This window comes from Stenella coeruleoalba (assembly GCF_951394435.1).
Source record: "Stenella coeruleoalba genome assembly, chromosome: 1".
NCBI lineage: Eukaryota > Metazoa > Chordata > Mammalia > Artiodactyla > Delphinidae > Stenella > Stenella coeruleoalba.
In genome coordinates, this window is record NC_137169.1 from 81,974,892 (window position 1) to 81,998,893 (window position 24,002).

The following is a 24,002-nucleotide window of genomic DNA, read 5'->3' on the forward strand; positions in this document are numbered from 1 at the left end:
TAAAAGCTAGCGCCCATAAAGCGTCCAGCTCAGTGATTTGCATCTGGATATAGTTCTACAAACCCCTCATCCTACAGCCTGCAGACATGGAGTCTTCTGTCATTCCCAAATTAGGTGACCAGATGGGGCAGGGGAAGCAGCCTGAAGGAAGTCAGGGAAACACTGTCACCCTCTCCCTCCCAATTTCCCAAAGACCTACCAATTGGCAGGTAACTTTCCGACTGGTGGGCTTTGAGGGACAAGGCTCTTCTGTCCTGCATGTGATCCAGGCAGGCTGGCTGGCTACCACTCTTCTCTCTATTTCTGAAGCAAAAGACAAGTGGGGCAGGAACATGTCATTAAATCGTAAAACCTTTAGGCAACGTCATGGAAAGTTTAAAAAAAGAAAAGATTGCTCAGAATGAGAGTGCTCCCGCACAGCCTAAGAGTAAAGGAATGTCTGGTGGAGGGTGGAAATTACTGATGGAGGCGATTAGTATGTGACTCTGCCGTGGGCTCCGACCCTGCGTCCCCAGGACCAATCCAGTTAGGTCCTAGGCTGCCTCCTCTGAGCCTTTCCATCCTGTTGAGCAGATCAGGGTAAAGGTTTCAAGATACTCTCAGGAAAATCTGATGAACTGGAATGTGTACTTTTAACGGTGCCTAAAATTACTTACAGACCCAGAAGGAAAGACTTGTGTAACTAACATGCATTCTCCACCGGGCCTCACAGTGCCACGGTTAGGAAGGAAGCTGTGGGGCAGTTTCCATTTCAGTGCAAATCTCAGCGTCCCCCAGATAACCTGCAGGGTTGCCCGAGGAGTCTGTCCTATGCATCTAGGAGGATCCCACAGCCAGCCTCCTCGGGACGACTTGGGAAAAGGGACTTGGCGGGGTCACCAAGCAGCGGCTGCGAGGCACGGAGCACAGCCGCACAGGGAAAAGGTGGAACGAAACAACAAGATCAGCTAGCATTCCTCTGTCCCTTGCCGATCCAGACTGGGAATTTCTCTAATTAGCACCAAAGAACAGAATTTCTCTTTTGCTAAGACAGAAAGCACTGCACCAGCCAAGTCGTAATGAACTTTAATCGGCCTCCCCCTCTCCAACGCCCCCGACAAGCTTATGTTACAGACATCGCCAAGTTCTTTCCTACCTTTGCAAGCACCAAAGAAATAAAACAAAACAAACCACCCCAAACTTCCAGCAACAGAGAAATTCCAGCAACCCCTCAGAGATAAAGCAGGGCAGAGGGCAAATTCCAAAAGGCAGTAGCTTCAGCGAGGCGATATTTAAGCAGTGATCACCGCCAGCGGTCGGACACCAGGGCCCCATCACCGGCCCGGAATGCAACCTGGCAGAGCGCACGCCTATGCCGGCGGCGGGTAGCCAACCAGCAGGCCCGACGTCAGGGAAGGTGTGGAGCCGCTGACGCGGAGGGGCAGGGCTTCGGGGCATCTTCCGTGCTGAGCCCACGCCACCCCTACCATTAGGCGTCTCTGAGCCTGCAACCTGTGCCAATGGGTGACAAGGCTTAGGGAGCTCTGCTCTCAAAGCGCAATCCGAAGAGTGGCTCTGTTAAGTTTGTAACGTCGACTCAGTGACTTTCTCAGCCTTTCTTTTATTTCTTATCTTTAAAAAAAAAACACAAAAATCTGTATTTTAAATCCAGGCTGCTGAGGGCTGACCAGGCGGCCTTCCTCCCCAGCACCGTTCCTGGCAGGGGTTCTGTGGGTCATCCTGGCTCTGTTCACGACACTGACTGCCTGCTCACCAGTTCAGCAGCCAACCCCCGCCCACCACCAAAGAAACAGGAGAGGCCCCCTTTTAATATTTTAAGGGATCTCACTTCCGATCTTATTACCATGAAAAGGAGAATTTCTAAATGTCAGCTCCTGCCTCCTTCCCTGCAACTGCCCTGAGTCCTGCATTCTACTGCTCTCCAGAAAACAATAAGCACTAGGATTATGAACACTCACCTAGCACTTTCTATGGGCCGGCACTGTTCGAAGCACTTTGCAGATCTTAAACCATTTAACCCTCAAAAGCCCCACCTTTCCAAAACACGGAGGCCCAAGGCAGGTAAGTAGCTTGTCCAGGGTTGACCAGGTCAGGGGTGGACCAGCGTTGGAGGGCAGGCGGCAGGGTCCACCGCCAGACGCTGACTAACATCTACCAGAGCTTCCTAGGAGCACACAGCCGTCATTCGTATTACTCAGAGTCCTGTATTTTGCTTCTGAATTTTTGCAGTCTAGAGATTACAGTTTATGACATTTCCTCCTGGCCCAGAAAGAAAACCAGTGAGTGGATGAAAATGTGTTGTGCAAGCTTGGACGCCAGGGAGCCGGAGAAGGGGACCCGTGTAACTGAGCGGCCGGGACCCTACCATGCCTGCCTCTTGCCTGCTTTCCTGTCCTGACAGCTAGATAATAGGCACAAGGCCTCCTCTCTCCATGAGAGACAGGTCCTGTATTAACACAGGGCGCACCACTCATAGTCGACAGCGGGGCGCCTCAGCGCGGCCTCCGCTTCTCTGAACTCTTCTCCCCGAGATCCCCCGAGGGTCAGACTGCAGCCCCCGGGCTCTTGACGCCTCCTGTCTTAGGAATCTTGTCTGTTCCGACCTAGTCAACCACCCTCTCCCTTTGGACCAAGGCTTCATCTAAGCCTTCAGGCCTAACTTCCCTCCTGAACCCCAGAACTGTTGCTGGACACTGGCCCTCAGCAAGCCCACAGTCGCATCTCAGATGGAACAATTGGTTTTTCCTCCGAAGTCCACGCTCTCCGGTCCCTCCCGCGGTATCTGACTTGCCCTTCTCCACCTTCCCCTCATGCAGAAGAGCCTGGGGAAGGCTGGTTCTGAGTCTCCTGACCCTCGCCCTACCCCACCCGCACAGTCTGACCCTCCGCGGCTCACTGGCTGCTATCCCTGCCCTCCCCTTCCTCACTCCTCTCGCACAGCGCTGTCCCGTCCAATTCTTAGGACATCCCGTCCCCCACATTGAGTCTCTGAGGCTCCTTCAATCCCCTAGCCTGGCATTAAGGTCTCCCCGATCTGGTGGGGGTCAGTCACCTCCCTAAACCTCCCCCTGCCAGCCCCCTGCACAGCTGCACCCTGTGTTCCAGCTCCACCAGTTTCCTCACTCCAAGCAACACTCGCCCCTTTTCTAACTCTACTCTTCTGCTCATGCTGAGCCCCCTCCCTCCCTGGGAATACCCTTCCCTTTGCAGCATCTATCCACATTTTCCCTAGCCTTCAGACTAGCCGGAATCCTTACCTCCTTCGCTGGGAGGTCTCTCCCGGTCAGCCGTCCCCTTCCTCAGCAACTGCCTCATTTATTTTTGGCACCAACTCAATTGGGAACTAATCACGCACTGCCTTGTGACAGTTATTCCAATGACACTTGACATTCTTCTTAATGTCGTTCATGGTTCTTCTGCTCCTGGGGGAGCACGCCCGCCTAGCTAAGCCTGGTCCCGGCCAGAGGGTCCCCCACACTCCCAACACCGACCCAGGAGGCCCTGACCCACCTGAGGAGGTTGCCCCTGGGCAAGCTCTGCTCTCGGGCCTGGGGGCTGCCCATGGTGAGGCTCAGCCTCTTGGCCACGTCCGGCCTTCCATCGACGAGGCTGCCCTCCTGGGCCTGGCTGGGGGAGGTGCCGTACTGCTCCTCCAGGCACCGCAGGGGCACCGTCCTGTTGATGGGCTGGAAGATGATGGCTCCGCTCTGCTGGGAGATGGGCCGCCGGTTGCCCACATAGCAGCGCACCAGGCCAGGGATGGAGTCGAAGCTCTCCATCTCAAACTGGTACTGCACTCGGCTGTAGGCCTCACTGAGCCGCAGGACCGTCCGGCGGATCTTGAAGTGCTGAGGGAGGTTCTTCCACTGGCAGGTCAGGACAAAGTTTCCGGGGCTGGACAGAGAATCACGAACCAGGAAGTCACCGTCTCGCTGCACGAGGTTTTCTGACACCTTTGGGACAAAACGGTGCGTGAGGAGTAGGCAAGGCAAGCTTAGCTGCGCTGCTCCCCACTTCTTTGGGCCAACAGAGGACAATGCTATTATGTCTCTTCTTCCTCAGTCGGCTCTTTATCAAATGCCAAATTCTTAGAAGACCCACTAATTCATTTAAGAGCTATTTGCTGATCACCTACTATGTGCCAAGTACTACTGTAGGCACTGTGTTTACAGCAGTGAATGAAGCCCACGAGAGTCCCCGCTGCCTCAGAGCTTCTGTTTTTAGTGGACAGCTTCTATTTTAGTGAGGACAAACAAGCAACAGGTACGGTATGTCAGATGTTGTCAAGTTAAGGAAGAAGTAAATCAGGATGAGGGCTGTCCTCTTAAATACTGTGGTTAGGAGGGTATCACAAGAAGATGATATTTATGCAGACCTAAAGGATATGAAGTGATGGAAAATAAATAAAATTTGTGTCTGGTGGGTCTGATTCTCCCCCTTCCCCCAACAATTGGAGGAGGGTGTTTGTTGTCATCTACAAGTCACCCTCAGAGCCCTCTCCTAAGACACCCCTCTCCAGGCCTGGTCGATGGGGGAGGAGGATCCACATGCAGGTGGAGTCCAGGCACTGTGGAATCGACCCTTGAGTGTGGTTCTGGGCACACCGATTACTCTGGAGGGCCTGGAACAAAGAGGGCCAGGTCTCTCATCTCACAATGTTATTGAAAAGATTATATACCTGCATACATACTATATGCAAAGCACTAGTACAGTGCCTGGAACATAGCAGATGCTAAAAAAATCACTAGCTATAATGATGCTGATGTTTATAATAAAAGGAGAATTTATACTGTGTTGTAGTATGGTTGTTCCTGTAGCTAACCTGCCTGGGTTTGCATTCCGGCTCGTCTGGGTGACAAGTTACATGGACAAGTTACACTCAGTTTACATCATCTGTAAAACGGGGATAATATCACCTACAGGATAGCTATAAAGGTTTAAAGGACTAGAGTGTTGGCTATAACTATCGTTATTATTGTCACAGTCTTTAGTTATACAATCGGGAGTGATGTATAGCTGAACATTTACACTCATGGCAAATGGGAAACAAATTTTATGATCACGATAAGGAGAATGATGGTGGTGACAGACACCAGATTTATAAACTTTGATAAGTTTTCTAGGACATGCCAACATTTGATCAGCTAGCTTAGAATAGTATGCTACCATGGTTACCTTAAAATTGCATCTTAGCCTTAAAAATGTTTTCACACAGAAATTCCATTTCTTGGAATTGAGCCTGAGGAAATAATCATAGTCATGAACACAGTAGTTATCTGCAAGGATGTTGGGGAGAGTGCCCAATACAGAATGCAGAAAGCATACAGTGGACACAGACAATGGAGACTGGTGTAGGAGAACATTTCAGAGCAGGAGAAAATTCCCAGGAAATAGCATTAAGGGAAGAAAGTGGGCTGCAAAGTTATATGCAGCATGAGCTCATACTTGATTTGGAAAAGTCTGGCAGGATTTATATCGAAATGTTCATAGTGGTTATCTCCAGAAGGGAGAATTACAGGTAAGTGTTTAATTTTCTTCTTTTTACTCTATTTTCTACAATCGATTTTACACTAAAAGAAGAAAAAAAAAAAAACAAAGTTAGGATCAGGATTATTTCTTTGATGGTGCTGAGAAAGCTGCTACGTTAAAAAAAAACATCCACAACACGATGCCCTTCCCTCACCCTCAGCCACCCCTTTCCTGTCATGTTGTCCTGCGTGACTGGTCAGATCAGGTTACAGTGAAAACCCAAGAGAAACTCTATACCTCAATTCTGCACTTATTCTATTTTTCAGTTTCTATACTATTAAATACAAAAACATCATTCACGGCTATGGCCCAAAGGACTATCACACAAAGTACATGCTGGCCATGAGACTGTGGTCGCTGGTATGATTCCTCTTCTTTCCCACCCCCCGGGCCAGGGGCCGGGGAGGGGAGGGATGGAGAGTGGATAAGTGCCAGCCCCACTAGGGCACAGGCGGCCTTGTCGCTCTGGGTCGCCCGCCCTGATGATACCCCCTCTTCACCTGAAATTAAACCGCTGCCTTGAGAAGGAAGCAGGCTCCACGGGGTATGAGGCTGCAGGCAGTCGGCCAAGAGTTCAATTATCTGAACAACAGCCCAGCCTGATATTCCCCTAGGTATCACCCTGCGCGGCTGCCTCCTGCCTGCGCCTTGTTTACAGAACCACAGAACAGCTGCTCTCCCTTCATCCACTCACCGGCCACGGGGAAACGTACTTTGGATTCCCGACCTTAGCTCTTCTCAAGGTCTCCTTAGAGACGCGCCTACATTAAGTCACCACAGGCCACCCTGTAGTAGTGCGCTCTGGCTGAACCGGGGCTTGCGCCTGGTAGCCTTGGGCGTGTGACCCTGCGCGGGGGCGGGTACCTGTCGGGGGATGCGGCCGTGGTACCAGGCATGGCTGCGCAAGTCCTCGCTGCTCAGCAGCAGCTCCTCTTCCAGCTCCTTCTTCAGCCTCTCCTGGGTCCTGTCCATGATGTGCCTCTCCTTGGAGAACTGCAACACAGGGTCACCAGTGATCTCCCAGCCTGCTGGGGCCGCGAGCCCAGGCCAGCCGGCTGGAGACGCCAGCCTTGCGGTCGGCTGCTTTGCTGATCAAACCAGTAGATGCCCAAAGCCCTGGTCAGGTAGAGGAGCCTGGATAATGATTACAGTTAGCTGTGAACTTTCATTTCTCTGGCTGGAGAGAGAGTGGAGTAAAATTTTCACCTGCACTCGGGGACTATGATAGGAGAGTAAGCCAAGCCGTTCCTTTTATCAGTCTACTCAGGTAGCAGCTGAAAACATGGGGAGCAGGGCAGGGGGCGCCAGGGAGAGATGTGCCAGGCCACCCAGAGAGCTTCCTCATCCTCCTTCAGAGCTGTCCTAACACAGAGCTGGGAAGGACAGAGTCCCAGCCGGCCCCTGGTCCCCGGCCTGCAGGACAGTGCTGCCCAAAGTGCAGTCCCAGGGCGGTCGTGATGGCTCTGAAATCTTTGCTACTGGCAAACTCCAGTTCAGGACCGAGTTTGCCTTTAGAAACGTTTAGAGCAATTGGACAGAGTAATGTCTCTTGAATCTACTAACAGAAGTCTGAGTTTGTATTTTGTATGTGATTTTAATTTCATTTTTCTGCTATTTCATTTTTTACGACAGATTGGAAAAGGAAACTTAAATCAAAACAAAGAACTGGCTCTTCACCTCAAGTAGTTTGAGAATCACTGAATCTAGGTCACTGCACAGCGGCCGGGACAGGAGTTCTGGGTGGGTAACACTTGTTCCGGGTTTAATTTAGAACCCACGCCCACTTACAACATGTGAACTGAACTTGGACACCTGCCTGGTTCCCAGCAAAACCGGGCTCAGGGACTGTGGCTGAAGGTCATATGAGCAGGAAAAGGCTGTGTCCTTGTGTTTTCTCAACTTCCCCAGCTGGGCCTCAAAGGCCTGTAGGAATCACAAAACTGTCCTCATCACACTGCCCTGCACCTTAGCAAGGAAAGAGCCCCCCAGACCTCCTCCACTCAAGAAGAAGAAAAAGACCTGGGATTTTATAGCTGGATTCTGATCCTCAGCCCACGAGGGCACTGGCCGCAGAATGACTCCCGGGCTGTTTTCAAGGTGGGGTTCTGGCTTACTAATTATTTACTTCTCCCTCCACCTCTTCCCCACCACTCTTCTCACAGTGCAGGACCCCCCCCCCCCCCGGAGTGTTTGACAGATGAGCTGAATTCCTATCAAAGAGATACTGATGTTGGCTGCCCACAGCGCCCGCAGGCATTATTAGCATTGATGTTTGACACTGTCGGCTTCGATCATTAATTATGTACAGGTACATCTGAAGACATTCTGAGTGCAGAATGTAGATTGTCAACCAGGCCGCATCTGCTATTTGTGTATTGTCTGTCTTGCCTCCTGCTAGGTAACAAGCTTCCCGAGACCAGAAGCCCATCTGCCTTCTCCCCTGCTGCCTTCGGGCAATGCCTGAACACAATGGTTACTGCGTACTCACTGAATGAACAAATAACCCAATGTCTATGACTTTTCTTAGTTATGGAGGTTCTCCTGTTTCCTCTCAAATTATTTGAAGCCCTGGTTTAACCGGGCGGGTTGCCACACAGCTAAAGGATGACTGACATTCCTCAGTCTTTCTCTCTTATAGGGAGATGTGGCCACGTGGCTAAGTTTTGGCTAAGGAAGGGTAAACTGCCATGTTGGTGGGACTTCCAAGCTGAGATGTGATGGCCGGAGCTGCAAAACCATCCTGGATAATGAGGAAGAGGCCAAACCAGAGGAATAGGCGAGCAGAAGGCCTGAACGAGCCCAGGTCCCTCACAAGGGTGAGGCCAACACCCCGGCCCTGGACTGCCGGCCTCCAGGTCTTCCATGTGATCTTTTAGCTTTTTTAAGCCTGTTATTTTGGGTGTTCCTGTCACTGGCAGCTGAGCTAAATCCTAACCGATACTGTGACCCTGGCCTCTCTTCAGCCACCCTGACAGTCTGTACACCTAGCCTAAATCCCTTGTGCCGAGCCCTGGGTCCACTTCTTCTTGGTCTGAGCTCTGAAAATGCAGCAACCAGCAGGTCCTATCCTCTGTGTAACCCTCCACTGAAACTGTGTTCGCCCAGACCCCGAAAGCTATCCCCATACTCTCCTCGCTCCCTGATAGCCAACACCCAGGCCACGTCCCATCCTCCACCCCCTCTCTCTTTCTCGGCATCTCATAAACATCAAAGGTCTTCTGTAGCATTTTATATGGGACAATCTTTTACTTCAGGTTTTGAGATAATATTGTTTTGCACTTGTTACCAAAAAAAAAAAAAAAAAAATCAGTTCTCATTACTTCTGTCCTAACTCCTTAGAGGAAAGTCCACAGTTACTGTTCTCTCCCCCTGCAGACTCGGGAGCTGGGGCACTCTAGGGAAGTACCTAGAGAAGAGAGAAAAGATCCGTAAGACTGACCCTCTCACATAATCTGGGACAGAAGACCAGACTTCAGAAAATATGCCCTCAAGCTCTTGCATAATTTGTGAAAAGTTAGGGAGTTCCACAGTTGTCCACACTTGTATTTTAAATGGGAAGAGGAGAAGGGAAAGGGAGGGAGATGAAGAGGGAGGGGGTGGAGGGGGAGGGGCTTCATTTCAAGCCAGTGAGGGCTGGTTCTGCATTAAAAGGAGCCAAGGGGGCCGCTGGGAGCTTCTGCGTTTACAGATGATGTGGGCAATGTCTCCCAAACAACTGAAGAGGCAATTCAGAAGTCACCCACATATGGTCACTCTCATGATTAAAGAGTGGTTATTTGGGAGAGGATGCCTTCTAGAACTTTCACTCATTGTTTTAATCACATATATTAACGCAACTTTTATTTTTCCCAGGTGCCTATTTTATGACAGCTCCACCTTGCTGACTCTGATTTTGCCGCTGTAGGTAGGTACTTTGATGTGCTGTCAACCCCGTGGTTGGTGACGGGTGACCATATAAGAAAGCAGTTTACACTGAATGGAAGTGCAGTACTCACTGACCTTTGGACCTTATGTTCTTCAACTGCCAGAGAAAGCAAGAAAATAATTACAAATAATCGATCTCTCAAACAAATGCTATAAATATTACTAATGACCACCTTATAGTAACACAACGTTTTCTTCAAGCTCAAATTCTCTAACTATTTGCTCCTAAATTTGAACTTCATTCCTGGAAGATAAGTCTGATTCTTTGTTTCTCCAGTCTCTTATCTTGAGGGGAGGAGGGGGCAGCGAGGGGAGGACAGAGATGGAATAGGGTTTCATTGCACCAGCACGGGCCCTGGCCATCCTGAGCTCCACCACACACAGCAGCTGGGGCACAACCTCCGGAGGAAGGGAAGCTGCTAGGCTTTGGATCAAGAACATTCTGCCACAAGTCTTGCCAGGTTCATTCCAGGGACCAAATCCACCGACAGCCACCATAAGAGAAGGATGCAGGCTGGACACGTATCTTCTACTCCAAGTCTTGCCTGAGTCTGACCCATCAGAGATTTGAGAGCAGTCCTTTTTTTTTGGGGGGGGGGAGGTGTAAAAAAATGTGCTATGTATGTAAATTAAGTAATAAGTATACCTTGAGCAGGAAAGAAAGGAAAGAAGAAAGGGAGGGAGGGATGGAGGCAGGGCTTAGTAACTACTGTGTCACGGTTACCCACTCACATGGCTCCACTTCTAAAACTTCTTCCAGTCCCAGTCATTGGCTCTGGGGTCTGAGACGAGAGGTAGGTAAATGGATAACTACAGCAAATGAGGGGATGGATGAGGCCCACAACTGTCCAACCGAATTGAAGTTTAGCCAGAAAGTTCATAAATTACTATCATTGTTGCTTTTCATGGAAATCTGAGTCTAGCTACTACTTTCCTACTGCCAGCATTTTCACAACCCTGACGTCAACGGATGTGACAGCACAGTGTTTAAGAGCTCAGGCCAGCCTGCCCCCTCCATCCATAGGCCACTGTGCCACTCACCAGCTGTGTGGCTCTGGGCAAGTGACTTTCCCTCTCTGTAGAGCTCCTGGTCTGCAAAATGGGGATAATAACATATGACGACAGGTTAATAGGGATGAAATGGATCGATATCCATAAAGCGCTCATGACATACCGTGGTACACAGACCGCGCGAACTGTTCACTGTTTTTATAGGCCTATATCAGAATGCCATTCACCTGGTGAAATAAAATGAACAGTTTACGTCTGAGGTGTTTAAGGTCTGATGCACAGGCATGGTGGGTGGCTCAGTATTTGGGAGGAAAGCAGTTCAGGAAAGCAGCCTGGTACTTGTTTAAGTGCCCACTGGCTACCTCAATCCTCTGCAGAAGCCCGCTGTCCACCTGCCCCAGGCCCTCTGGTCTGGTTACACGGCCAGGACCAGTCCTAGCTTGCTGAGGCCGCCTCCGAAAATCACTCTAATCTGGAAGGAACATCTCTGGAGCCCCACACCGCAGGCAAGTCTGGTCTTGACAGGCTGGAATAGCTGGAGCCCAGGAGATGGTTGGAAAACACATTCTGGAGGCACAGAGCCAGCTCCACCGACGTGCTGGGAACCTCGATTAACAAGGAAACCCACATGTCAACAGTTCTCTGAGGAAGAAAAAGCTGTCCCGGCCCAGGGAGGAATGGAGCTCAGGGTCTCCTCTCGCGACGGCTGTGTGATGTGCGATCCTGCATTTCAAATCAGGCACAACAATGGGACCCAGACCCTCCGGAGGTTTGTGTTCCTAAGTCCGGGGGATGAGGGACGTGTGCTCACCACCATCGGTGGGAAAGCCCCAGAGCCGCTGTGGGAGACCATTGAGAGGATTAGGAAAAGATGGCATCTGCATTGTAACTAATATTTTATTCTCTCCCTGTGTGGAAGGAAAGCTTCCCAGTTCCCACAGAATTTTAAATTGTGCAAATCACCAAGAAAGACCACATCCCCAGGCTGGGAGCTGTGGATGGAAAGGAAAAGACTGCAGAGGCACCATCTTGGGGCCAACAACAATGGTGACCAAGCAGTTTGCCAACCCTCAGGCTGCTGGCGGGTGATGACAGGCTGGGTCCCTACCCTCAGGAGGGCACATTCTCCTAGAAGCCCACACAGGGAATAGTTTAACACATCCCTGAGCTCTGGAGACAGAATGCTGGGATCTCATCCCTGCCCCTACAGCTCCTTAGCCTGGGCAAGTTACGCCACCTCTTTATCCTTTGGTTTTCCCATGTCAAAAAGGCCCCATATGGTGGGGGGGGGGGGTAGGAAGGAGAAGACGGGGTATCAGGGTTGGCCCTTGAGGATAAAACTTGAGAACAGTAAGGGTGCTTTGGGCATGTGAGCTAAGAGCAGGTGGGCCTGGTCAGATAAAGGTGCTGTCTGAGGAGGAGAGGGCTAGAGCAGGCGGAGCCTCTCCCCCTAACACCCCAAGCACCCGATTTCTCTCCCCAGGAGAGCTCCATCTTTTCTCTAAGTATGTGGTTCAAACCTACCTCCCTGGACATTGCTGGCTGGCCTGGCTAAGTCCCTGACCCAAGCTGGCCTCACCAAATTTCTTCCTGGGATCTTTCTAAGGGAACTGAGTGAAGGACACCCTACCTGCTTGTGAAAACGTCATGAGACTGGAAGAACGGAGGTTGCTTCACCTTATGTTGACCCGACTGGGCTGAGAGAATGAAGTCACTGTGCAAAGAGAAGAGAAGGAGGAGGTGGAAGGGTCCGAGCGGCACACACATCCCTAACCCCAGCTGATCATGTTAACTGGCAAACTCCCCTGATACCTCAGTTAGTTTGTGCTGGACTCCTGTCACTTGTGACCAGAGAAGTCCTGACCCAGGAAGGCAGAGATCAGACAGATCAGACAGAGGGGCACTGTAGACTGAGAGGTTAGACCTTCACACTCCAGACGCTGAAGGCCATTGACACTTTCTGCCCGGGAAGGCAACAGGTACAAAAAAAAGATGCTTCTGGCTGCGGTGAGCAGAAGGGACTGGATGGGGCTGGGGTTAGCGGCACGAGGCCAGTTCAGAGTCTTTTGAAATGTGCTGATGATGGCCAAATCCCCACCTCCAGCCTTTTAGGGTTGCTGCTGTGGTAGGGATATTTACCAGAATCCACTTCAGAGCTCAGATGCCGATATGGATAAATGGAACTCATCTTTTCTGCAAAGCCTGCTCTTCTCCTTTCCCAGTCATTGGCACCTCCACTGCCCTCATTACTCAAACTAGAACCCTCAGAACTGGCTTCCACGGATCAAGAAATTCCTGATTATACCTCTCACCAAGGCCCATTCTAATCCCCGTGGAGGTCATCATGTCCTGTTCTCCCTGAACTTTCACAATATCCTCCTGATAATTTCCCTACCCCCATGTCTAGTGCTGCAACCCACCACCTACAAAGCCACAGCTCATCATATCCTCAGAGACTTTAGTCAAGGGGTGCCCCAGCTGGGGCTGACCTGAGATCCAGAGTCTCTTCTAGCCCCTCCTCCCCCAAAATGGATCGGCTTCTTATGTCTGGTTTTCGCTCTCCCAGGGCTCAGACCTGGCCCGTAAGGGACACAGACCCCCATCGCCCTCTCCTCCCAGATCCCTGAGCTTTGGACACATTACATTCCTTGAAGCCTGGTGAGCTGATGCACCGCTCTTGCTATATACGGACACCTCGTACAGGGACCCGGGTCTGAATTTGCCAGGAGGCACAGGTCACGAGAAGGCTGTGGATGCCTATGTGAGGCAACTTTGTGGGTCCCCAGAAATAAGTGGCAGAGGCTTGATGGATGGGGGAGATGGGCAAGGGTACTGCCATTATGCAGTGGGTCCATGAGTGGGGTCCATGAGTCAGCAGATTTGGGGCATTAAAGTTTTGTGGACTTTATTTAAAGGGTCCACATGTTCCAAACGGCTCACAGTATCCTACACATAAAACCCAAAGGCAGGAGATGCCCTTCTCCATCTGGCCCTGAGCTCCCTTTCTGAGGCACACTGACACAGGGCCCTGGTCATAGGACCTTCCACAGCTTCATGGACACACAGTCCCTTATGTCCCTCCTCCATGCCTTCTCTCATGGTCCAGAGACAGTGACCCACCTGCAGATGCCACTGTGTATCCTGGCTGGAGCCCAAGCTGGGGGATGGGGAGAGGCCAGAGGGGAGTTGGATGAGGCAGGCAGGGCCTTGAAGGCCATGCTGAATTAGTCTGATTTTATCAAAGGGGGCAGGGAATCCACTAACACACTGCACACAGTGGGGGCAATGCAGTCTGCCAGGCATGAGCTCCTTGAGGGCAGAGGCCATGGCTTACTTGCTTTGGGCTCCCAGAGCCTGGTGGCTAGCACGCAGCAGGTACCCAGTAAACACCTACTGACTGGAACCATGCTTGCCATTTCACCCTCCGTGTGGCAGCTTCCTTGCCACTGGGTGGGGAGAAAAAGAAAGAGTTTGGAGGTTGGTCAAGAACAGGTGACAAAAAACAGAGTCATAGGTCAATGGAACAGAATAGAGAGCCCAGAAATGAACCTACCCTTGTGTGGGCAATTAATCTATGACCAAGAGGCAAGAATATACAATGGAGGAAAGACAACCTCATCAGTAAATGGTGTTGGGAAAACTGGACAGCTATATGCAAAAGAATCAAACTGGACTACTTTCTCATGCCATATACAAAAATAAACTCAAATGGATTAAAGACTTACATGGGACACCTGAAACCATAAAACTTCTAGAAGAAAACATAGGCAGTACATTCCTAGACATCGGTCTTCGTAACATATTTTTGGATATGTCTCCTCAGGCAAGGGAAACAAAAGCAAAAATAAACAAATGGGACTACATCAAACTACAAGGCTTTGCACAATGATGGAAACCATCAACAAAATGAAAAGGCTGCCTATTGAAGAGAAGATATACCTGATAAGGCGCTAATATCCAAAATATACAGAGAACTCATATACCTCAAGAGCGAAAGACCAAACAACCTGATTTTAAAAAATGGGCAGAGGATCTAGATAAACATTTTTCTGAAGAAGACCTACAGATGGCCAACAGGTACGTGAAAAGATGCTCAACATCACAAATCATCAGGGAAATGCAACTCAAAACCACAATGAGATATCACCTCACACCTGTCAGAATGGCTATTATTAAAAAGACAACAAATAATAAGTGTTGGTGAGGATGTGAAGAAAAGGGAATCCTCATGCACTGTTGGTGGAAATGTAAATGAGTACAGATGCTGTGGAAAACAGTATGGAGATTCCTCAAAAAATTTAAAATAGAACTACCATGTGATCCAGCAATTCCACTCCTGGGTATTTATCTGAAGAAAACTAAAACACTGATTAGAAAAAATATATGCACCACTATGTTCACAGCAGTATTATTTACAATAGTCAAGATACGGAAGCAACCTTAGTGCCCATCAATAGATGAATGGATAAAAAAGATCTGGCATATATACACAATGGAATGTTACTCAGCCATAAAAGAGAATGAAATCTTGCCATTTGACACAACATGGATGGACCTAGAGGGGGTATCATGCTAAGTGAGATAAGTCAGACAAAAAAAAGACAAATACTGTATGATTTCACTTATATGTAGAATCTAAAAAACAAAACAAGGAACAAACATAACAAAACAGAAACGGACTCACAGATACAGAGAACAAACAGGTGGTTGCCAGAAGGGAGTGGGGTTGGGGGATGAGAGAAATAGGTGAGGAAGATTAAGAGGTACAAACTTCCAGCTGCAAAATAAATGAGTCAGGGGGTGAAATGTACAGTGTGGGGAATACAGTCAATAATTATGTAGTATCTTTGTATGGTGACAGATGGTACCCAAACTTATGGTAATCATCATGAATGTAGAGAAGTATCAAATCACTATGTTACATAACAGGAATTAACAGAGTGTTGTAGGTCAATTATACTTCACAAACAAACAAACTCATAGAAAAAGAGATCAGATTTGTGGTTACCAGACGTGGGGGGGGAGGGGGAATTGGATGAAGGAGTCAAAAGGCACAAACGTCCAGTTATAAGATAAATAAGTCCTAGGGATGTAACGTACAACATGATCAATATACTTACCTCTACTGCACATTACATATGAAAGGTGTTAAGAGAGTAAATCCTAGAGTTCTCATCACAAGGAAAACAATATATTTTTTCTATTTCTCTAATTTTCTATCTACAGGAGTTGATGTTCACTAAACTTATTGCAATCATTTCATGACGTATGGACGTCAAATCGTTATGCTGTACACTTTAAATTTAACAGTTCTGTATGTCAGTTATACCTCAATAGAACTGGAAGGGAAAAAAAAAAAGAACAGGTGACCCTGACCACCTTTCTAGACTTCTCTTAACTTGTGTCTGTCTGCACCTGGGAGTAATAGCGCCCACGTCACAGGACTACCTGACCTGATGCCCCTGGAATTAAAAAAAAAAAAGGAACTGGCACAGTGCCTGGCACACGGTAGATGCTCATGTGGAACAACGTAGAATTTGAACCCTCTAAAGATGCTTCTTAGCTAAAAAATAGAAAGTTACTTCACTAAAGAGCTTTCTTTAAAAACGAATTATACAACCCATCAGAAGGTTTGAGAGATATTTGGTTTTTGAGAATTTATCAATAGTTCTGATGGAATAAAAAAAGCTAGAAGTTGGAACTACCAATTTCTACTTAGGCGTAGGTATGTTTATTCTGTTTATTTCAGTTCCAGGTCAATAGTTGCTGGGGTTTTGAGCAGCACTAAACGGTTCCACCTGTGCAGGGTGACGCGTCACTGAGCACCCGTAAGAAAGCACTTTGCTTCGGCGGCACGCGTCTCAGTACTAACATGCACACGTGGTTACTCCAGCCGGCCACACGTCCACAGCACACAGGACAGAGTGGCAGCATGAGAGTGTAAGAAAGTTGTGTGTTTGGCCCGAGGGCTGAGACGTCCTGGTACAGAGATGATGTGTCCTTCAGGGCCTTGGAGGCTTAGTCATCAATATGTTTTTTTGTTGAATTTTTAAGGTTGGGATGATTTTCTAGTCATTCATTCTATGACCAAGGTTGGGAATTAACTTGCTTGAAATAAAAAAAGGAGGATGGGAATGTGTGCAAGAAAAGAGGAAGGGAGGGAGCAAGCTTCTGGGCTATTCTGTCCTAGTTCAGAGTGTCGGGCCACAACACCCAGAAAGCTATCAGGCTCTCAGACAAAAGCTTCTCTCTTCTGCCCTAGGCCGCTTTACTCAACTGAGGGAGAGGTCCACAAAAGTCCAGGCCACTCATCGGGTTGCACCAAACAACTCCACAGGTCATATTTTCCCATAAATCTCATCCAGAAATTACGATCACAAACAAAATTGTAAGTCCGACTGCATGTAAAATTGGTCTAATTTCTCAGCAAAGACCATGTCCTCTGAGGAGCCGATGGGAAACCCCTCTGAGTCCGCTGTGAACTGCCCCCGGGTGGCCAGGGCAACGCCAGAGTCCGGAAAGACCCTCATCTCAGATCCACTGAACTCCAGCGAGACATGTGATGACGTGACAGCCGTGCCATCTCGAACCCTAACGAATGCTGTAAACACCTGAAGAGGTGGAGCTCCTCCACCCTGGAAAACGCACGCTTTTGATCCCCATTACAGGAGTATTCTAAGCCTCACCAAGCCTCTTAGCATCTAGGGTTGGCTTACAAGTAAACCCGCCTAAAAATGAGATTCTTTGGGGATTTCAGAAACTCAGACCCTTTGAAACACTGCCTTGTGCTGAATTTTAAGCAGTGGACCAGTTGATGACCAAATTCCAAAGTATATCAAGGGCTTTCAGAGATCCAAGTGGTATTTTTACTGTTGAAAACCTGCATAAATTGATCACGAAGCCACAGAATGAATAAATCCCAATTACTTCTGCCACTCTTAACCCTGACCACAGGCTGAAAAACAAGAATCCACTTCTCCACCAGTTTCAGGCCCAACAATTTCTAGTACAAACCTTCAACTGTTTTAATCTGAGGTAGAATAGAATGAAAGGGGATGGCATTTGTGGCAATCCTAAGGCCTTGAAATGAAACTATTCGTATATTGGGTTCTGCGCCACCTTTGACTGACACTCGCTGGCTTTATGGCTTGCCTAAAAATATTTTATTATAATCCAAAGATAAGTGAAGAAAGGCTTGAATTTACTAATCCAACTTTTCCCACTGGGGTGCTAGGCTAGACAAATATAGTTTCTCATGCTAATAACTGTGATTAAAGTCAAAGTCTTTACCTAAGTAAAGAATTAATTTGTAACTGAAAGTCCAAAGAGAAAAAATGTCAAATTCAAATTTTATATCTCCTATTTGGTAGACAAAAGCAAATGGCGGCATGGGCAGTTGGGCATTTCAGCCTGGCCCAGAGCAGTGGGGGGTGGCCACACCGTGGCCTGGCCATTGGCTCTGGGATGCGTACAACAGAGGGACATTATATCTAAGGAGGGGCCCTTCGTAAACAGCCATTGAAAATTTGTATACCACAGCCGCCTGGCAGGTGGCAATAGAGCGTCTTGAGGAAAGGGTGCCTAATTCTAATTCACACAAGGTACTCTGTGGGCCAGCGGGGAAAGGCCCTGAGCTGTCCCAGAGGCTCTCTGCCTGTTAGGTGTTGGGCTCTTGACAAATGGGGACCTCTGGTCTCACTTGGGCCCCTTGCCTCTGAGCCTGCTCCTTTCCATCCTGAGATTAAAGCTCAGTGACGCAGTCTTTGGAGGCAGCTTCCTAACCCACACAGTACTTCACCCTGTTGGCCAAAGTTCTGCAGAAACAATCAGGTAGTTAGTTTTGTTTTTTTTTTTTAATTTTTGGTTGCGTCCGGTCTCAGTTGCGGCACGCAGGATCTTTCGCTGTGGCTCGCGGGCTCCAGAGCACGCAGGCTCAGTGGTTACGGTGGCCGGACTTAGTTGCCCCGCGGCGTGTGGGTCCTTAAGTTCCCCGACCAGGGATCGAACCTATGTCCCCTGCATTGGAAGGAGGATGCTTAACCACTGGACCACCAGGGAAGTCCCAGGTAATCAGTTTTAAATCAAGAGCTTGATAGTCACTGGAACACTGTGCCTTTGATTAAACTCAAGGACTTACCAAGTGCCTGCTGTGCCGCTCGGCCTCCTAGGCTAGACCTGAGGGGAGATGCAGACATGAGTAAGAAATATTCCATGGCCTGACATGGGCTACAGAGCCTCTTTGAGGAGACGAGACATCCGAAGGGAGTGAACAGTAATAAATCACAAGTTGTTTTGCTGAAGTTCTCAGTGTTTATCTTCTTTGAGGTCAGTGAGGGCCTTTGGCTCCTTCTGAGAAAGGACTCAGTAGCAAAGAGATTTCATAAAATTTCAATAAGTTTCAGCATTCTGAAACACTTCAATTAATTTGCTGCTAACGTTTAAGTTCCTTGAAGATATAAATTCCTCTTTTCTAAATCCTAGAAAGAATCTCATTTTCAGCAAAGATTCTACAGATGGGTTTTGATGCCATTTTACCATTTTATAATTAAACCTGAGTAATTTATCACACTTTACATCAGATTCTCACTCCAGTGCCATTAAAAACTGATTTGCAATTTGCTGTTAAATTAAGATGCTTCATTTTTTTACTTTGTGTGATTTTCCTTTTCACAGACAAATGATGATACAGGGGCCGTCAGACACTAGCACAGATAGGAAAATGCCATCAACCCCCCCAGAGAGCCCAAGTCCAAGAGATTTCATTTTATTCATTATCAAACCTTATCAAATGCTTATTAAAAGAGGCTCAGAAACCATGAATAAGAAACATGAAGAGGATATCTGTGGAACTCCGTGCTGATCAAGGTTCTGTGAAATTCGCATTAAAATTCTGCTTTCCATATGTGTAAATGAAAAAAGACTAACTTTAATTTGTGCAGACTGGAGCCTTAACGCAGCGCACTCTCTAAGCAGGCAGCAGTAACTTAATCCTCCGTTCCAAACTAATTACATTAGAATCATTCTGATTGGGACCCACGGCTCCCTTTGATGTTAAACTCCTGTTGCCTTTCATCCACAATCATTCTCTGGGCAAGATCTTCCCCCACCCTCCCATCCTGCTAGATCATGAAGCTATTGCTTTTGAAGTTCAATTTTATTTTGATGAAACACCAAGGGACTGAAAATTATTTTTCACTGAAGGAGACCGATTTCGGTCTGAAAACTGCAGGAAGAATTCTAAGTGTGACAGAATGTAGCACATCCAACACCAAGAATAGCGTTTTTCCTTCACAAAGGTTACTCACATGTGAAAGAACTTGCTGAATGCACTCATTACACCATAAGCTCTCCTCCCCTCCCCCTCCCTCCCCTGGCCCCAGTGGGTTTGTCCATCATGTTTCTTCCCCTTTTGACAAAGCATTACCCAGGGGCTCACTCAGTGCTCAACTCCAAGGGGGTCTCACCTTTCTCTGGTAATAGATAAACTGAAACACGATAAGATTTTCAACAAGCCGTTTGTTAACATCCTGCCCTGCTGAAAGCTATGGCGGGTACCCTCCCCTCCAGATCAAATGTAGGTGGTGACTTCCTGAAGCAGACATCTAAATCACCCCCATGAGGCAGCCCTGTATTCTGATTCTTCCCAGTGAGAAGTTGGATGTGCCACACTTACGATGAAGGCTGAAGGTCGCTGGTTGCACTTAATCCTTTATTGGGTCAGTGAAATGAAGGGCTTCAAATAAAAGCCAAGTACCAGTTCGACCGATGAAAACCTCCTCTAAACTGCTTTGCTCCCTTTAACTGTGTCCTCAAGTGACTTCCGATAACACGTCTCTCTCACACACACACAAGCTAAATAAGACAACGCAAGTGAAATATTAATCGCTCCATCTGGCAGTGAGATTCCATTCAGTAAGAGTAGTGTTTTGTTAACATCTACGGCGAATGAAAAAACAGAGACTGCCCTGGCTAAGGCAGACCCAGGATAAGGGTTTGAAGACCAGCTGACCAAATTTCAGAACACAAAGAGAGCCAAACCAGAAATCTTTACCATTGGTAACTCAAGCTTGTTAATTCAACATTTAATTCAAATTATGAGTGATGTGGAACACAGCTGCTCACCAAAATGGATTCCCTATTTCCTCTTCAGAATATCAGAAAATAAAAATCAACTTAATTTAAATACTATCCTTTTCAAAAACAAAAAACCACCCAAAACCCCAATTCTATCCTTTCCTTAAATTCACCTCAAATGCATGAGGCATTACTGAATAAACAAAATGCATTGTGATTGAAAGACACTAGGAGATGTAATTGGAAGGAAAAACGAGATATGCCAAACACGTGGAGGAAAATCCAAAGATTCAGAAAGCCCTTCAGTGTGCGGGTGGAATAAATGACTTTCCAAATCCTCTCTTTGCAAAACAGTACGTGACTAACAACTGTCTCAGAAAGTGCATTATAGATCAGAGCTAAGTACGGAGTAGGTTTTCAGTAAAACGAAATGACTCATCACAAAATGGGTTCTGGCCAAGCATCGACTTCACTGCTTCCAATATACACCTCACACACATGCCACTTTAAAGGCATATATTTCTCCCAGAGGAGTTCAAAGTTCTTGACACCCACATAATTCATCTAAACAAGTTTTTTTTTAAAAACACACAAACACCACGTTAGATGTCACGGACAGGATCAGGAAAGCAGCAGCTGGACGTAGAGGGACAAGATACCTAATACAACACAACTCAGATCTCATGAATCATATGATGTCCCTGGAATTAAATAAGTAGCAAGAATATTTATATCTCACAAGAGAAAACATGACCAAGGCCCTGAATTTTCGTGACTTGCTCAGACCTATGCAGTAAAGGATTGCCTGAAAACTAGAATCCAAGTCTCCCAAAGTATATGAAGAACCAGACATGTTTACGGGAAAGACCTGGGGAACATGAGGGCTGTGTTGACATATATGAAGGTTTGGGATGTTCTCGTCCCAAGATGGCAGGTCAGATATTCTTGGTTCAACTCCCTCCTGTCTTATTCCTAGGTGTCTACTCATACCAACTAATTTGGCCTCAAATAGACATGGTCATATTATGGAAGGGAAAAACATGTATCTGAAGGGTTATTATACTCATTTAACTTAAGAATAAGGTGGACATTGCAAGGTACAGATTTTGACTCAATACTAGGAGGAACTTTCTAGCAATTTAGAGTTTTCAAAAGTGGGACTGTATTGCCTTTAGGGTACAGTACACCTCCCATCTCTAGAAATGTCAAAAAGAAGGGTAATAAAATGACCTCCTATGAAGATTTAGGGCCAGATGACCAGTTAGGAAGTTACTGCAGAATTTTAAGCAGTAATAGATAATGAGGCCTGAAGTAGTACAGTACTGGTGGGAGAGACAGGAGGAAAGGGTGGATGAGAGAACAGTTTAGGAGTAAAATCATGAAGACATAACTGATTAGACATGGAAGATGAATAGGGGGAAAAGACATGGGAGCTCCTGGAAGATGACTGAGCCATCAACTTCCAGTACAGAAGCATGAGCGGGGAGCAAGTTTATGGAAGAAGATGTAGAGCCTGAGGTACCTGTGGGCCATCCAGATGGAGTGGCTCACGAGGCCATGGGATCAAGGTGCTATAGAGAAGGGCTTGAGAATCCTCAGTGTAGAGGGCGTATGCTGTCTCAAATGCCACGTAAGGGATGGGTTATAGAGGGAATATGAGAAGAGGGCTAGAAGACACTGGCTTTTTTAAGAGGCAGGCTAGAAAGAGAAGCTGAAGACAGGTGTCTTAGTCCATTTAAGCTACTATAAGAAAAATACGATAGACTGGGTGGCTTAAACAACAAACATTTATTTCTCACAGTTTCTGGAGGCTGGGAAGTCTAAGATCAAGGCACCGGCAGATTCAGTGTCTATTGAGAGCTTGCTCTCTAGTTTATAGATGGCCATGTTCTTGCCATGTCCTCACATGGTGGAAGGGAAAAGAGAGCTCTCTGGGATCCCCTTTATAAGGGCACTAATTCCATTCACCAGGGCTCCACCCTCATGACCTAATCACCTCCCAAAGGGCCTACCTGTTAACATCAACGCATTCGAGGTTAGGATTTCAACATGAATTTTGGGGGGACACAAACATTCAGTCTATAACAACACAGCAGGATGGGTTGGGCAGGATCTAAGAGAAACAAGTAGAGTTCAGTGTCCTAGAGGTTGAGAGGAGACTTCCAGGAAAGGATGGCCAACAGTGCCAAGTGCAGCAGAGAGTTCTAATAGCATCAGAATTGGATGGCAGCCACAGGACTTTGCGAGGACAGGTCGCTGATCAGGTCAAGGGGACTGAGTGGCCAATGGGAAGTGAGGAAGCAGAGTCTGTGTTAACCAGCTTTGGGGATGGAGGAAGTCAGGGACCAGGAAGGAAGACATGGATATGATGATTATTTTTAGAATGGGGAAGACTGAAGCATGTCTAAGCTAAGAGGAAAGTGCTGGTAGAGAGGGACAACCTGAAGGTGCCTGAGGAGTCTTTGGGGAGGAGGGTGGTCACGGGCACAGGTGGCAGGGCTGGGCTTGGTCAGGGAGAGGGACATTTCATCCTCAGAGGCTGCAGGAAGGAAGAGAGGGTCATGGATATGGACACAGGTAGAGCTGTAGCTCGTGGGGGCAGGGGTGCGGATGGAAAAGTATTGGGCCTGGGGCTTCCCTGGTGGCGCAGTGGTTGAGGGTCCGCCTGCCGATGCAAGGGACGCGGATTTATGCCCGGATCCGGGAAGATCCCACATGCCGCGGAGCGGCTGGGCCCGTGAGCCATGGCCGCTGAGCCTGCGCGTCTGGAGCCTGTGCTCCGCAACGGGAGAGGCCACAGCAGTGAGAGGCCTGCGTACCTCAAACAAAAAAATAATAAATAAATAAATAAAAAAGTATCGGGCCTGATGGTCTGAACTGTTGCTGTGGAGTAAGAAACAGGATCTTATTATGAGTGTTAAAAACAGGCTTAAAGAGAAGATGGAGAGAGGAAAATACGAGTGAGCTGAGCAGGGACAAGCAGAGAGGACGGGAGGCTTCAAGGACGTTGGCATGAGTTAGGGGAGACGCTGGTGACGCTCCTCAAACGCATCCTGCACACAAGGGGCCAACCCCAAACCCTCCCCCACTCCCATCCGAACTGCGTGCTGGCTCCCCGCTGCCCTGTGCCGTCTGTGCACCGACCACCTCTCGGATCTCATCTCCTTCTGCTGCTCAACTTCAGCCTGAAGTCCCATGTGTGATGCCCTTTTTCTCCCCAGGGCCTCTTCAACCTACGGCTCCTTTAGGAGTTGCCCAGTGTTACCTGCTCGGGGAAGTTCCCTGACCCAGAAATGGGTTAATACCTCTGCCCAGCACCTCGCACTGTGCTGTGTATTCTCCCTGCCTTTGCACCACCACGTGGTACCTCTCCGTGGTACCTTGGAGAGAGCTGCCTGCGTGCCCATCTCCCCAGCCGGATACGGAATTGCTCCTTTAGGACAAAAACTTTCACTCTGTCTCCC

The 24,002-nt window shown here is 48.0% G+C and overlaps 1 protein-coding gene across 6 annotated transcripts in view; it reads right to left on the reverse strand.

Annotated features, from left to right (window-relative positions):
- The window catches only part of BCAR3 (BCAR3 adaptor protein, NSP family member), a 116,692-nt gene that overhangs the window by 23,099 nt on the left and 69,591 nt on the right, over positions 1-24,002 (reverse strand). For 4 of the 6 annotated variants that reach the window (XM_079934114.1, XM_079934113.1, XM_079934115.1 and 1 more), the window contains 3 exons: positions 6,394-6,522; positions 3,511-3,953; positions 200-303 (listed from right to left, as the gene is read on the reverse strand). In XM_079934114.1, the coding sequence (XP_079790240.1) occupies positions 200-303; positions 3,511-3,953; positions 6,394-6,522 (676 nt within the window). Of the gene's footprint in view, positions 1-199; positions 304-3,510; positions 3,954-6,393; positions 6,523-10,627; positions 10,647-12,094; positions 15,372-24,002 lie in introns of those variants that run through there. The other 2 variants (XM_079934116.1, XM_079934118.1) reach the window with 2 other exon arrangements.